The following is a 13,400-nucleotide window of genomic DNA, read 5'->3' as shown; positions in this document are numbered from 1 at the left end:
TCATGACTTTAGTCTGTCACTTTAGTTCTGTCATTGGAGAGAAGAATACAATACACTTCAGAGGGAGAATAGAATAGGGTCTTAAAGCTGGTTCTCAATGTCTTACATACATTTGTATTTTACTTGCCCATTTATCCTACTTCATCCCACGGGGCCAGCCATACGTAAAATGCATGAAAATGTCAAAAAATAGGCTACAGCATAGGCTACAGTAACTAAGGCTACATTAACTAATAGCTTGTGTATGCCGATGTGAAAAAGTTCATTTCCATTGCATTACACTTTGGGAGGAGTGTCTCATGGCTGAGTGAGTGTTGTACACTAACATGGTCAAGAACCTGCATGGTAACAGGAGGAAGTTACTCCTCCGCATCGCATCAGCCATGACTAACCACTCTGGTTCTGGGAAGAGGAGGCGTTGTGATGTTTATGCTGCTGAGCTGAGTAAAACAGCCCCCATTCTACCACGGGCCAGCTGTGAGGCATGCAACAGTATAAACTAGCTGGTTTGAGCCCTGAATGCTGATTGGCTGACAGCCGTGGTATATCAGACCGTATACTACGGGTATGACAAAACATTTATTTTTACTGCTCTAATACGTTGGTAACCAGTTTATAAGAGCAAAAAGGCACTTCGGGGGTGTGTGATATATGGCCAATATACCACGGCTAAGGGCTTTATACAGGCAATCCGCGTTGCGTCGTGCAAAAGAACAGCCCTTTGCCGTGGTATATTGGCCATATACCACACCTCCTCGGGCCTTATTGCTAAATAACCGCCTCAGACAGACTTACAGTGCAGTCTCAGGTTAGACCACTCATCTGTTCATCCTCCTCCAACACACACTGGACTGCACCACAAGCCTAGTGTGAAATAGCACTTATTTTCATAGACTCTACAGACCACATCCACTAGTCATTCCAACCCAAGCTCAAATTGCAGCTACCACCATGATAGCTGAGCATCAGCCCACTGAACACTAGCAGTGGACATAGGCCAGAAGAGCCCAGCCAGACCCAGGTTGGGCCACTCACCGCAGATGAAGCATGTTGTCTTCAGGACTTCCTCCTTTTTTTGTTTCTCACTCCTGAGGTCGGCAAAGGTGTCGATGATGACTCCGAAGATGAGGTTGAGGACGATGATGATGACAAGGAAGAAGAAAAGTAGGTCATATATCACCCTGCCAGCAAATAGAGGCTCCTAGCAAATACAAGAGAGACAGGAAAAGTAATTTGGTAACATACACCTGTACATTTCAACAAGTCAACTATCAAAGACGACTGCAGCTATGAAGCATAACTGCAGCAAAATTGTTCCCTGTTGATTAGCAATAATGGAGATTGAGGTGAAGCTAAACTGCGTTGGTTTCTTCCTCTTTCTGGACCTGTGGGAAATGTAAATGGATTGATGGTGTTCAACATGGGCATTTGCATACCTCTTTGGATGGCTTCCGCAGAACATCCCCCACACCACCTCCACTCCTCAGGCCGTGACTCAGGACAGTGACGATACACATGAGGAGGGAGTCACACGACCGCTCCTTGTCCTCAATCACCACCGCCGACGGCTGGGTGGCTATGGCAGCTGCACAGGGACATCAGGGACATCGTGTATATCCACAACAAATCCAATCCTCTAACTCACATCTACATTTCTCATATACAATACCTCATGGCAAATTCTGTCTTGAGGGGGGGGAAAAACGATTTAGTGAATTAGGACAATGTTGTGCAAACCAAAGCTTAACATCTCACTCAAAATAAACCTGTAAATCAACCATACCACAGCCTGCTTCTTCCCAGCACAGGAACCACTGACAATACCACAGTTCTCACAAAACAGCAAGTCACCAGACTAGTGTCATTCATTTGGGTGGTGGTGATGGTGGTGGAAGCCTACATGAAGTTTGAACCTAGACACCGTCAGGCCTGACAAGGTCCAGAAAAGGTTGGCTCAGCACATTTAAGGAAGCATTGAGGTCATCTTTAATTTGGGAGATTTTTCTGAAGAAGTCAACAGTGTCTGTTAGAATGCCAGGATCCCAATGAGCTGCCCCCGGTGCCCTCTCAGAGCGAACACGTCCTGTGCCTGATGGCAATTAATCCCTAACCTCTCCTCCCCCTCCCTCTGGATCCTGGTCCTCCAGTAGCAGACACACACGGCAAGGCCTAAACCCCTGTGAGCTTCCCCCAGCCCAGCCAAACCCAGCTAGGCCTAAACCCCTGTGAGCTTCCAACAGCCCAGCCAAACCCAGCTAGGCCTAAACCCCTGTGCGCTTCCCCCAGCCCAGCCAAACCCAGCTAGGCCTAAACCCCTGTGAGCTTCCCCCAGCCCAGCCAAACCCAGCTAGTCCTAAACCCCTGTGTGCTTCCCCCAGCCCAGTCAAACCCAGCCAGGCATAAACCCCTGTGCTTTCCCTAGCCCAGCCAAACCCAGCCAGGCATAAACCCCTGTGCTTTCCCTAGCCCAGCCAAACCCAGCCAGGTATAAACCCCTGTGCGCTTCCCCCAGCCCAGCCAAACCCAGCCAGGCCTAAACCCCTGTGCACTTCCCCCAGCCCAGCCAGGAGAGGCTATACGGACACTCCTGGTGCCCAAAACTGATGATGTGTGTTGCACAGCTAGAGTTGAGTGGGGACAAACAGACTCGGTTGTCAGTTCTGTCAGTTGTCTTATCCTAATGAGCCCTCCCTAGCAAGCTAGTTTATGCTTGTTGCTAGAAATTTCAGCGAGAATTTGAAACTTGAAGGAAGTTGGAACTTGGGAGTTGAGAATCATTCAGTTTTTATCAGACTACAAAATCAACAAATGTGCTTTAGCTGCCTGTCACCCTGGCCTGATATTAGCTGCACTATCTATACTTCCCTCTAAGTTACCTCAAGACAGCAGTGCTCGGCACGCGGGACTCGGGAGCATGAACACTGTGCCATGTGTTAAGTTGCAGGTTTGCAGCGCAAACTCTTGCCATTGAGCAGCAGTAGACTGTATCACTGTGCCATCAAGATGTTTACTGCCATTACAAGTTATTTCTTGTGTAGGCTGCTCAAAATATAATGGAGTATGGAAGAAATTGGCAACGTCAACTACCGCCAGTGACGTGATACAGCTGCCCGGTGAAGCAATTGCTGCCCAGTGGGAAGCACCTCACAACACCGTTGCATTGGTCATTCACACCGGCTTGTCGTAACGTTAGCTAATTGGCATGTCACGGTAACATCCAGATTCCATAGGGTGACCAATACTACACGTTATTTCTCCTTCTCCCATTGAAATAAACATCACATTTTCTTTGACAAGTTTTAAGTAGCGCCATGCTGTTGTTGCGAGCATAAACTAGCTAGCTGGGAACGAAAGGCTTATCAGGACGACTGACTGAACAGAATCCATCGACTCTCAGCTGCACGACATATGTCATCAATTTGGGCATCAGGAGTGTCGGTATAGCCTCTCCCAGCCCAGCCAAACCTAGCCAGGTCTAAAACCCTGTGTGCTTCCCCCAGCCAAACCCAACCAAGACCAACCAAGGCCTAATCCCATGACTGCCTCATAGTACAGATTTCTGTCTGAGTGGAATTGTGGGAAGCGTCTCCTCTGGGGGAGGACTGACTCAAGTGGTCTGTGAGGACACAGGAGACCCCCTTGACACACATGCAAGCCTGCGCGCACACACACACACACACACACACACACACACTTTTCCTGGAGCACATACCATCCATAACAGCTTCTGTGGAACAGTTCTCCCCGCTGTCCTTCCGACACACTCCTGCTGACAGAAAATCTCCCACCATACTGGCTCCACTCTCTGCCAAACAGGAAAACAAAACGTCAGGAGAAACACTCGTGCCTTTGTTGTCTCAATATTGTCTATTGTAACGGAGGGACCATATTTGGCCTTGCAGAGTTATTTCACAGCAGGAAATCTGGTGTAAGTTATTTTAAAATGTGACAATCAGAATGGGGAGGATAGAAGAAGTCGTTCTGTTTGGGAACCCCTAAGTGTCATAGTGCCTGCTCTTTGACCTTACCTAGTGTTTTATTAGGTATCCTGTCAATATTGAGGAGGAAGTCATCTTGGAAGAAGATGTAGCCAACAATGGAGAAGAGGTAGACCAGGATGAGAGCCAGCACGGCAGTCAGCAGGATGGAGCGGCCATTACGGGTTACACTCTTGATCACGTTCAACAGTGTCTCCTCCCTGTACACCAGGTCAAAGAGCTACAGGAGAAACAAGAGACAAACACAGCTTAGTGGGAGACAGGGGAGGGTGAGGGAGTGTGTGAGTGGGTGAGATACACTGTCCCAGTCCATACAACCAGTTGGGTTCTCAGTACATTGTGCAGACAGGAATAAAGAACTCTCTGGGAAGAAGAAAGGCAGGGGTGTATGTTTCATGATTAACCCCTTATGGTGTGATTGTGATAACGTACAAGAACTCAAGTCCTTTTGTTCACCCGACCTAGAATACCTCACAATCAAATGCCGACCGCATTACCTCCCAAGAGAATTCTGTTCGGTCATCGTCAACGGGTGTATATTCCCCCTCAATCCGATACCACGGTGGCTCGCAAGAAAGTACACTGGACTATGTGTATATCCCGAGGCCGCAATTATTGTAGCTGGGGACTTTAATAATGCAAATCTGAAGTTCTACCAACACATTGCCTGCAGTACTCGCGGTTCAACAACTTTGGGACATTGTTCTCCCTTCTGGGATGGCTACAAGGCCCAGTTAAGTTATGCCCTCTGTAAGGCAATAAAACAGGCAAAACATCAGTACAGACACAAAGTGGAGTCGCAATCAAAGGCTCAGACATGAGACATATGTGGCAGGGATACAAAGGGAAACGCGGACACTAACACCTTCTTCGCCTGCTTTGAGGATAACACAGTGCTACTGACGTGGGCCACTTCCGAGAACTCTTATTCTCCGTGGCTAAAGTAAGACATTTAAACATGTTAACCCTCGCAAGGCTGCCGGCCCAGACAGCGCAGACCAGTTGGCTATTTACGGATATATTCAATCTCTCCCGATCCCAGTCTGCTGTCCCCACTTGCATCAAGATGTCCACCATTGTTCCTGTACCCAAGAAAGTGAAGGTAACTAAAATAAATTATTATCGCCCCGTAGTACACACAGCTGTCATCGTGTAGTGTTTGGAGAGGCTAGTTAAGAATCATATCACCTCCACCTTACCTGACACCCTAGACCCACTGCAATTTGCGTACCACCTCAAAACATCCAAAGATGACGCAATCGCCATCGCACTGCCCTATCCCATTTGGACAAGAGGAATACTTGTAAGAATGTAAGAGTGCTGTTCATTAACTACAGCTCAGCCTTCAACACCATAGTACCCTCCAAGTTCATCATTAAGCTCGGGGCCCTGTGTCTGAACCCCGCCCTGTGCAACTGGGTCATGGACTTCCTGACCGGTCGCCCCCAGGTGGTAAAGGTAGGTAACAAAACCTCCACTATGCTGATCTTCAACACAGGGGCCCCACAAGGGTGCGTGCTCAGCCACCTCCTGTACTCCCTGTTCACCCATGACTGCGTGGCCGTGCACGCCTCCAACTCAATCATCAAGTTTGCAGACGACACAACAGAGGTAGGCTTGATTACCAACAATGACGAGACAGCCTACAGGGAGGACATGAGGGCCATTGTGGAGTGTCGCCAACAAAACAAAGGAGCTGATTGTGGACTTCAGGAGACAGCAGAGGGAGCATGCCCCCATCCACATCGACGGGGCTGTAGTGGAGAAGGTGAAAAGCTTCAGGTTTCTCAGCATACACATCATTGACAATCTGAAACAGCCCACCCACACAGACAGTGTGCTGAAATGGATTGCAACCCCAGGAGGATATTTTGAGGTGGTATGCATGCTCAGGAGGTTGAAGAAATTTTGCTTGGCCCTAATGTAACAGCATTTGCTTCTGTCCCTCTGGGCTCAAACCAGGGACCCTCTGCACACATGGACAACAGTCACCCTCTAAGCACCGTTACCCATCCCTCCACAAAAGCCGCAGCCCTTGCAGAGCAAGGGAAACAACTACTTCAAGTCTCAGAGCGAGTGACATCACCGATTGAAACATTATTAGCGCGCACCCGCTAACTAGCTAGCCATTTCACACCAGTTACACTCACTCCCTTTTTGACCTCCTCCTTTTCCGCAGCAACCAGTGATCCAGGTCAACAGCATCAATGTAACCGTATTGCTGCCGACCCCCTCCTCGCCTCTAACAGGGCTCGAACCATGGACACACTGCACACATCAACAACTGCCTCCCACGAAGCATCCGTTACCCATCGCGCCACAAAAGCCACGTGAAACAACTACTTCAAGTCTCAGAGCGAGTGATGTCACCGATTGAAACGCTACTGGTGCGCACCCCGCTAACCATTTCACACCGGTTACACTAAGACCGTCAGAAACTTTTACAGAAGCACCATGGAGAGCATCCTGTCGGGATGTATCACCACCTCGTACGGCAATTGCACTGTCTGTAACCGTAGGGCTCTCCAGAGGGTGGTGCAGTCTGCCCAACATATCACCGGGGGCACACTGCCAGCCCCCCAGGACACCTACAGCACCCGGTGTCACAGCAAGGCCAAGAAGATCATCAAGGACCTCAGCCATCCAAGCAACGTCCTGTTTACCCCACTATCATCCAGAAGGCAAGGTCAGTACAGGTGCATCAAAGCTGGGGCGAGAGACTGAAAAAGAGCTTCCATCCCAAGGCCATCAGACTGTTAAATAACCATCACTAGCCGGCCTCCACCCAGTACCCTGCCCTGAACTTAGTCACTAGCCGGCTACCACCTGGTTACTAAACCCTGCACCTTAGAGGCTGCTGCCCTACAGTTGAAGTCGGAAGTTTACATACACTTAAGTTGGAGTCATTAAAACTCGTTTTTCAACCACTACACACATTTCATGTTAACAAACTATAGTTTTGGCAAGTCGGTTAGGACATCTACTTTGTGCAGGACACAAGTAATTTTTCCAACAGTTGTTTACAGACAGACTATTTCACTTATAATTCACTGTATCACAATTCCAGTGGGTCAGAAGTTTACATACACTAAGTTGACTGTGGCTTTAAACAGCTTGGAAAATTCCAGAAAATGATGTTGTGGCTTTAGAAGCTTCTGATAGGCTAAATGACATCATTTGAGTCAATTGGAAGTGTACCTTGATGCCGAAGAACACATCCCAACCGTGAAGCATGGAGGTGGCAGCATCATGTTGTGGGGGTGCTTTGCTGCAGGAGGGACTGGTGCACTTCACAAAATAGATGGCATCATGAGGATGAAAAATCATGTGGATATATTGAAGCAACATCTCAAGGCATCAGTCAGGAAGTTAAAGCTTGGTCGCAAATGGGTCTTCCAAATGGACAATGACCCCAAGCATACTTACAAAGTTGTGGCAAGATGGACAACAAAGTCAAGGTATTGGAGTGGCCATCACAAAGCCCTGACCTCAAGCCTACAGAACATTGGTGGGCAGAACTTAAAAAGCATGTGCGAGCAAGGAGGCCTACAAACCTGACTCAGTTACACCAGCTCTGTCAGGAGGAATGGGCCAAAATTCACCCAACTTATTGTGGGAAGCTTGTGGAAGGCTACCCGAAACGTTTGACCCAAGTTAAACAATTTAAAAGGCAATGCTAGCAAATACTAATTGAGTGTATGCAAACTTCTGACCCACTGGGAATGTGATGAAAGAAATAAAAGATGAAATAAATAATTCTCTCTACTATTATTCTGACATTTCACATTCTTAAAATAAAGTGGTGATCCTAACTGACCTAAGACAGGGAATTTTTACTAGGATTAAATGTCAGGAATTGTGAAAAACGGAGTTTAAATGTATTTGGCTAAGGTGTATGTAAACTTCCGACTTCAACTGTATATGCACACATACTCCAAACTCCAACATTGCTCGTCCTAATATTTTTATATTTCTTAATTCCATTCTTTTACTTTTAGACTTGTGTGTATTGTTGTGTATTGTTAGATATTTCTTCACTGTTGGAGCTAGGAACACAAGCATTTTGCTACATCCTTAATTAATAACATCTGCTAAATATGTGTACGCAAACAATCAAATTTTAATTGATTTGATTTGAGAGAGTGAGCGAGCGAGAAGGCGAGTGAGTGAGAGTACAGTTTTTACCAGCAGACTGTAGAAGAAGACATGGACGAAGACACCCAGACTACAGATGATCAGGTACAGGAGGTGGTAGAGGAACTCTACATCCATGATCATGGCCTTGTAGCCCCGCGTGAACGTCCCTCTGTTCCCCACAAAACTCATCAAGAAGATCATCTTATTGCCCACCTGAGGAACGTGGAAAACATCGAAAGATTGAGTCAAAGAGCAACAACTTTGCCATGTTCATTTAAAAGTACATACTGGCATCTGTAACAACTAAGAGATTCAGAAACAATAAAGCACAGCAGACTAAGACTCAACCAACTTTTGTTATTTTACAGAGACTGGCATAGAGGTGGAAAATTGCTCCCAGAAAAGTTGACATCACTCCAAAAAACTTGATGTGCAAGAAACATTGGTCATGCATCCATCCAACAAAAAAATACAAAAATAATAATAATGTTTTATTGTCACATACACTGGATGGGTACAGTGAGTGTTCATTTGGTCTGGTTGACACAAGAGCGCCACAGCTCTGTGGAATCCCACAGTGACACACTACAACTCACATACAGGTCAGGCAAGGACACTGGATAAGGCGTTTGAGGGCACAGGATCTACAATGACAGGACCATGTGACCACAAACCTTCCCAGTCACTCACACACACACACACACACACACACACACACACACACACACACACACACACACACACACACACACACACACACACACACACACACACACTCACGTTAAAGGCCCCTAGCAGGAAGAGCGTGGGCTCCAGGCCCACAGAGAAGATGAGGCGGAGGATGGTGGAGGCGATGAGGACCCGGACGCCGTGGGGCTGGGGCAGGATGATGACGATCGCCAGGGACACCAGCATGGCGATCCACAGCAGGGCTGACAGGTGACCATCCAGCGTACCTGGAAGAAGGAGGGGGAGAGGAGAGAGGTGAGAAGTGGGGTTAAAGGTAGAGATGGGGCGTGGATAGTGTTGTCTATACAAGATGCCTACATGGAATATTCATACAGTGACACATAGGACTACTGTAGATACAGTTAAAGATCTGTTTATATTGAATGTTGAATCAAAAGACAAAAGCAGCCAACACTACAAGCGTCATCCAACTGCTATAATGATAGATGGCAATGCATTGGGTTGTATTAACAAGCAAACAATCTGTTCTAGGCCTCCAGTGCGGGACATCCGTCTGCAGTAATTTCACCTGTTGGACATGCTCAGGCAAAATATCTCCTCGGGGAGACGAGGCAGAGCTCTAGAACATCACAATACTGCCGGTTACAACAGAGGTTAAAGTGTGACACATCAGAATATTGTGGTTCAGTGAAGCTTTAACATGAGCTTACCTGGCACTAACTTGGTGGCTAAGTCCCAGCTCTATCTGTGCAACACAAGGACAAAGTCAGTCGGATAACTGTGTGCGTGCATGTGTGTTAAGATGAAAACAATATCGGCGGTTTTGCCGTATTCACTTCTAGGCCCCAGCCAGAGGCCAGTTTTGCCCCCTCTTCTCCTCTCCGTGCAGAGATCACATGACAGGTGCATGTTACATAACTTGGGCAGCTAAAAATACACCTGGCTCCTGAGAAATTCATGAGGGATGGTCTGGGAGTGATCCCAGGTCTGCCGGCTGAAAGCCCGCCAGGGAGCTGGACTCCACAGCCAAGCCCAGGAATGTTTTATAGGAGAGTGCATCTGCCGAGCTCTGGGCAATGCTCAATTCTGTTAACTCACAGGACCTTTAGAGAAACCAACTTTCAGAGACACAGTATTACAGGTGTCATTTCTCACTAATCTAATCCTATTATTCCTACTTTTTGTTCATCTATCTCTACACCTGCATACTGTAAGCACAAGTCTTTGCATTTCTGCTCTCAAAAATGTATTTCAATAAAAGCTTAGTTTATTATCTTAATGTCACACTTCCACACAATATACTTAGAAAGTATTGCTGAAAAAGTTGTAAAGGTCTACCAGGCCACTGAAGTTCACATCTATTTACAAGCAGCTGGATTGAACATTAACAACGAGCAGCATTAGAGCTGGCATACATCCAGACAGACATTAGTATGGACCAATCAATTGTATGTGCGTTTAAGATTTACTATGAGCAATAATGATATGCAAGCCAAGGCTTTATGCACATGATGGCTGGCTACATTGTTAAGCTGACATCATTTCCCCCATCGCACACTAGCGGACGTGTCCTGAGCCCTACAGTTTGATTCTGATGCTAAGCTCCTTCGCTCGCACACACGCGCGCATACACACGCACGCACACGCACACGCACACACACACACACACACACACACACACACACACACACACACACACACACAAAAGGGACTGCACTGCTTGACCCCAGTTAGACAGAACAATGTAAAGTTTATGTGAGTCACAATGTGGGTCTTCTTCAACTGCCTTGGAACAATAGAGGCCTTAATGACTGGGGTTGTGGTTTACACATCACCACAGACTAACACTGCTCTTAGGCATGGAGAGAAGAGGAGAGAGAGAGCAAGAGAAAGAATGAGTATTACTTTTTCTTTATGTCCACATGTAACAGTTTAGCTTCCGTCCTCTCCTCACCCCAACCTGGGCTTGAACCAGGGACCCTCTGCATACATCAACAACTGACACCCACAAAGCATCGTTACCCATCGCTCCACAAAAACTGCGGCCCTTGCAGAGCAAGGGGAACAACTACTTCAGGTCTCAGAGCGAGTGACGTCACCCGATTGAAACGCTATTAGCGCGCACCACCGCTAACTAACTAGCCATTTCACATCGGTTACACACAGATATATAGATTTCAAGCACATTCTAATTTCTTCTACTTTTTTGCTGCTTATCGGACATTAATTATCTGACAAAACTCTTGAGAATGATCTAAGAGCTGAGAGGGACCCACCCCAGGCCTTATCGGTTAGGTGTCACTTTTCAGGGTAGACCAAACACTGCAGTCTTCGTTCTGGGCATTATGGTTCCTGCCAGGCTCAGGGTAACCAGACCACATGGAGGCAACACATAGTACACACACAAAGCCCAATTTACAAACAATAGAGACAGATACTGTACATGGCAGTGGATCCCGACTGAAGGCTCATCAGTGTCAGCGTGAAGACAGGAATCTGGTGACAGGTTCATTAAGTGGGTGTGTGTGTCTTAACTTCAGCTCATGGCCTGTATCCACAAAGCATCTCAGAAAAGGTCCTAGGAATCCTGTTAAAACCTGTTATAAGACTAAATGAACTCCCAGCTCAGAGCAGATTTTAGGATGATCTTAAGACACTGCCCAGGCAAACTCTGAGCCAGGTACTAGGTAGCCTAGCGGTTGGGCCACTAACCGAATGGTTACTGGTTTGAATACCCGAGTCAACACGGTGAAAAATATGTTGATGTACTCTTGTGCAAAGCACTTAACCACAATTTGCTCCAAGGGCACTGTACTACTATGGCTGACCCTGTAAAACAACATATTCACTGCACCTATCAGGTGTATGTGACAATGAAACATTTTTTATTTTATATTTTTACGGCAAAGGAAAAATTGTGATTACACTCATTGACATTATTGCAAATGATGGGGAATAATCCATTGTGATGAGGCATCGCCAGCTGTGAACTCTATAGCACGCTTCAGACAACCACATTGAATGTGAGTGTAGGCCTACATCAAATGTTGCAATGGTAAAACGTTTGATATAATTTTCGCACTTTGCTTACTCTTAATTATTGCATAATATGTTGGCGTGCGTAACACCTTTTTTTAGCCAATTCTGATGGTTGCTAAAAGCAGAATTTTGACAATAAAGCAACCAGGGCTGGCTCCAGGCAGAAGCGACATAAGCAGTCGAGGGGGAGATGAACTTAGTCAGGGTTTCAACTTACTGTTAGAGTAAGAATAGTAGAATAAACAAGGTGCAAGTTTGAAATTTGGTTGCGTATCAGCAGTTTTACTTTTGTTTTGTCAGTCACTGACAGTCACTGAATTAGCCATGTCAGCTAACAATTTTTAGATTTGTAAATTTGTCAGTTATCTAAACTTTTGCTAATCATGGCCGAAAATGCAACATTTTCTCTCAGCCCATGGCAAAATGTGTAGAACTGTAGAAAACCTTTAAAACGTTTCTCTGCCATAAAGAGGAGGGCCACAAAAAAATGTGCCCGCTTAGGGCCCCCAAAAGGCTAGAGCCACCCCTTATAGCAACACACTGGTCACTCCCATTTAAGAACTCTAAATCACTTTGGCACAGTAGGCATCAAGTCACTAAACGTCTAAATAAGCATGTGTATTGCAAATTACTGTTGAAATGTAAAGTACGGCAAAATAGAATCACAAGAACTTCATAAAATAGTAAAATAAAGGGGTGAACCAGTTTACGCTCCATTCACCTTCCCAAACAGCTTGTGGTTGTGTGTATTATGCATTGTAATGCAGCTCCCATCACATTAATGGTCTCTGTGTGTCATTCGTTCAAATATCCTGTTTTGTAACAGTCACACATGTAGAATAAACAGAGATCCTGGCGCAACAGAGCCTCTTCAATCTCAGGAGGCTAAAGAAATGTGGCTTGTCACTAAAAACCCTCACACATTTTTACAGATGCACAATTGAGAGCATCCTGTCGGGCTGTAAAACCTGGTACGGCAACTGCAACGCCCGCAAACGCAAGGCTCTCCAGAGGGTGGTGCGGTCTGCCCAACGCATTACCGGGACCAAACTACCCACCCTCCAGGATACCTAGAGCACCCGATATCACAGGAAGGCCAAAAAGATCATCAAGGACATCAACCACCTGAGCCACTGCCTGTTCACCCCGCTATCATCCAGAAGGCGAGGTCAGTAGAGGTGCATCAAAGCTGGGACCGAGAGACTGAAAAACAGCTTCTATCTCAAGGCCACCTCTTAGGGCTAGGGGGCAGTATTTTCACGGCCGGATGAAAAACGTACCCAAATTAAACTGGTTACTACTCGTGCCCAGAAAATAGAATATGCATATTATAGTAGATTTGGATAGAAAACACTCTGAAGTTTCTAAAACAGTTTGAATAGGTGTCTGAGTATAACAGAACTCATATGGCAGGCAAAAACCTGAGAAAATTTCAACCAGGAAGTGGAAGGTCTGAGAATTGTAGTTCTACTTTTGAATCCCTAGAGAAACTACAAATACTTAGTGGTCACGTTGCACTTCCTAAGGCTTCCATTG

At 46.3% G+C, this 13,400-nt stretch overlaps 1 protein-coding gene across 13 annotated transcripts in view; it reads right to left on the bottom strand.

Moving 5' to 3' along the window:
* LOC115207563 (inositol 1,4,5-trisphosphate receptor type 1) overlaps window positions 1–13,400 on the bottom strand; it is a 161,159-nt gene that overhangs the window by 31,684 nt on the left and 116,075 nt on the right. For all 13 annotated transcript variants that reach the window (XM_029774752.1, XM_029774753.1, XM_029774756.1 and 10 more), the window contains 6 exons: window positions 8,916–9,091; window positions 8,184–8,348; window positions 4,029–4,218; window positions 3,713–3,805; window positions 1,437–1,585; window positions 1,036–1,201 (listed from right to left, as the gene is read on the bottom strand). In XM_029774752.1, coding sequence (XP_029630612.1) covers window positions 1,036–1,201; window positions 1,437–1,585; window positions 3,713–3,805; window positions 4,029–4,218; window positions 8,184–8,348; window positions 8,916–9,091 — 939 coding nt within the window. The remainder of the gene's footprint in view (window positions 1–1,035; window positions 1,202–1,436; window positions 1,586–3,712; window positions 3,806–4,028; window positions 4,219–8,183; window positions 8,349–8,915; window positions 9,092–13,400) is intronic.

This window comes from Salmo trutta, chromosome 14, assembly GCF_901001165.1.
Source record: "Salmo trutta chromosome 14, fSalTru1.1, whole genome shotgun sequence".
In the NCBI taxonomy this organism is placed as follows: Eukaryota; Metazoa; Chordata; class Actinopteri; order Salmoniformes; family Salmonidae; genus Salmo; species Salmo trutta.
Note: the sequence above shows the minus strand (reverse complement) of the source record. Positions and strands in the feature narration are given on the sequence as shown.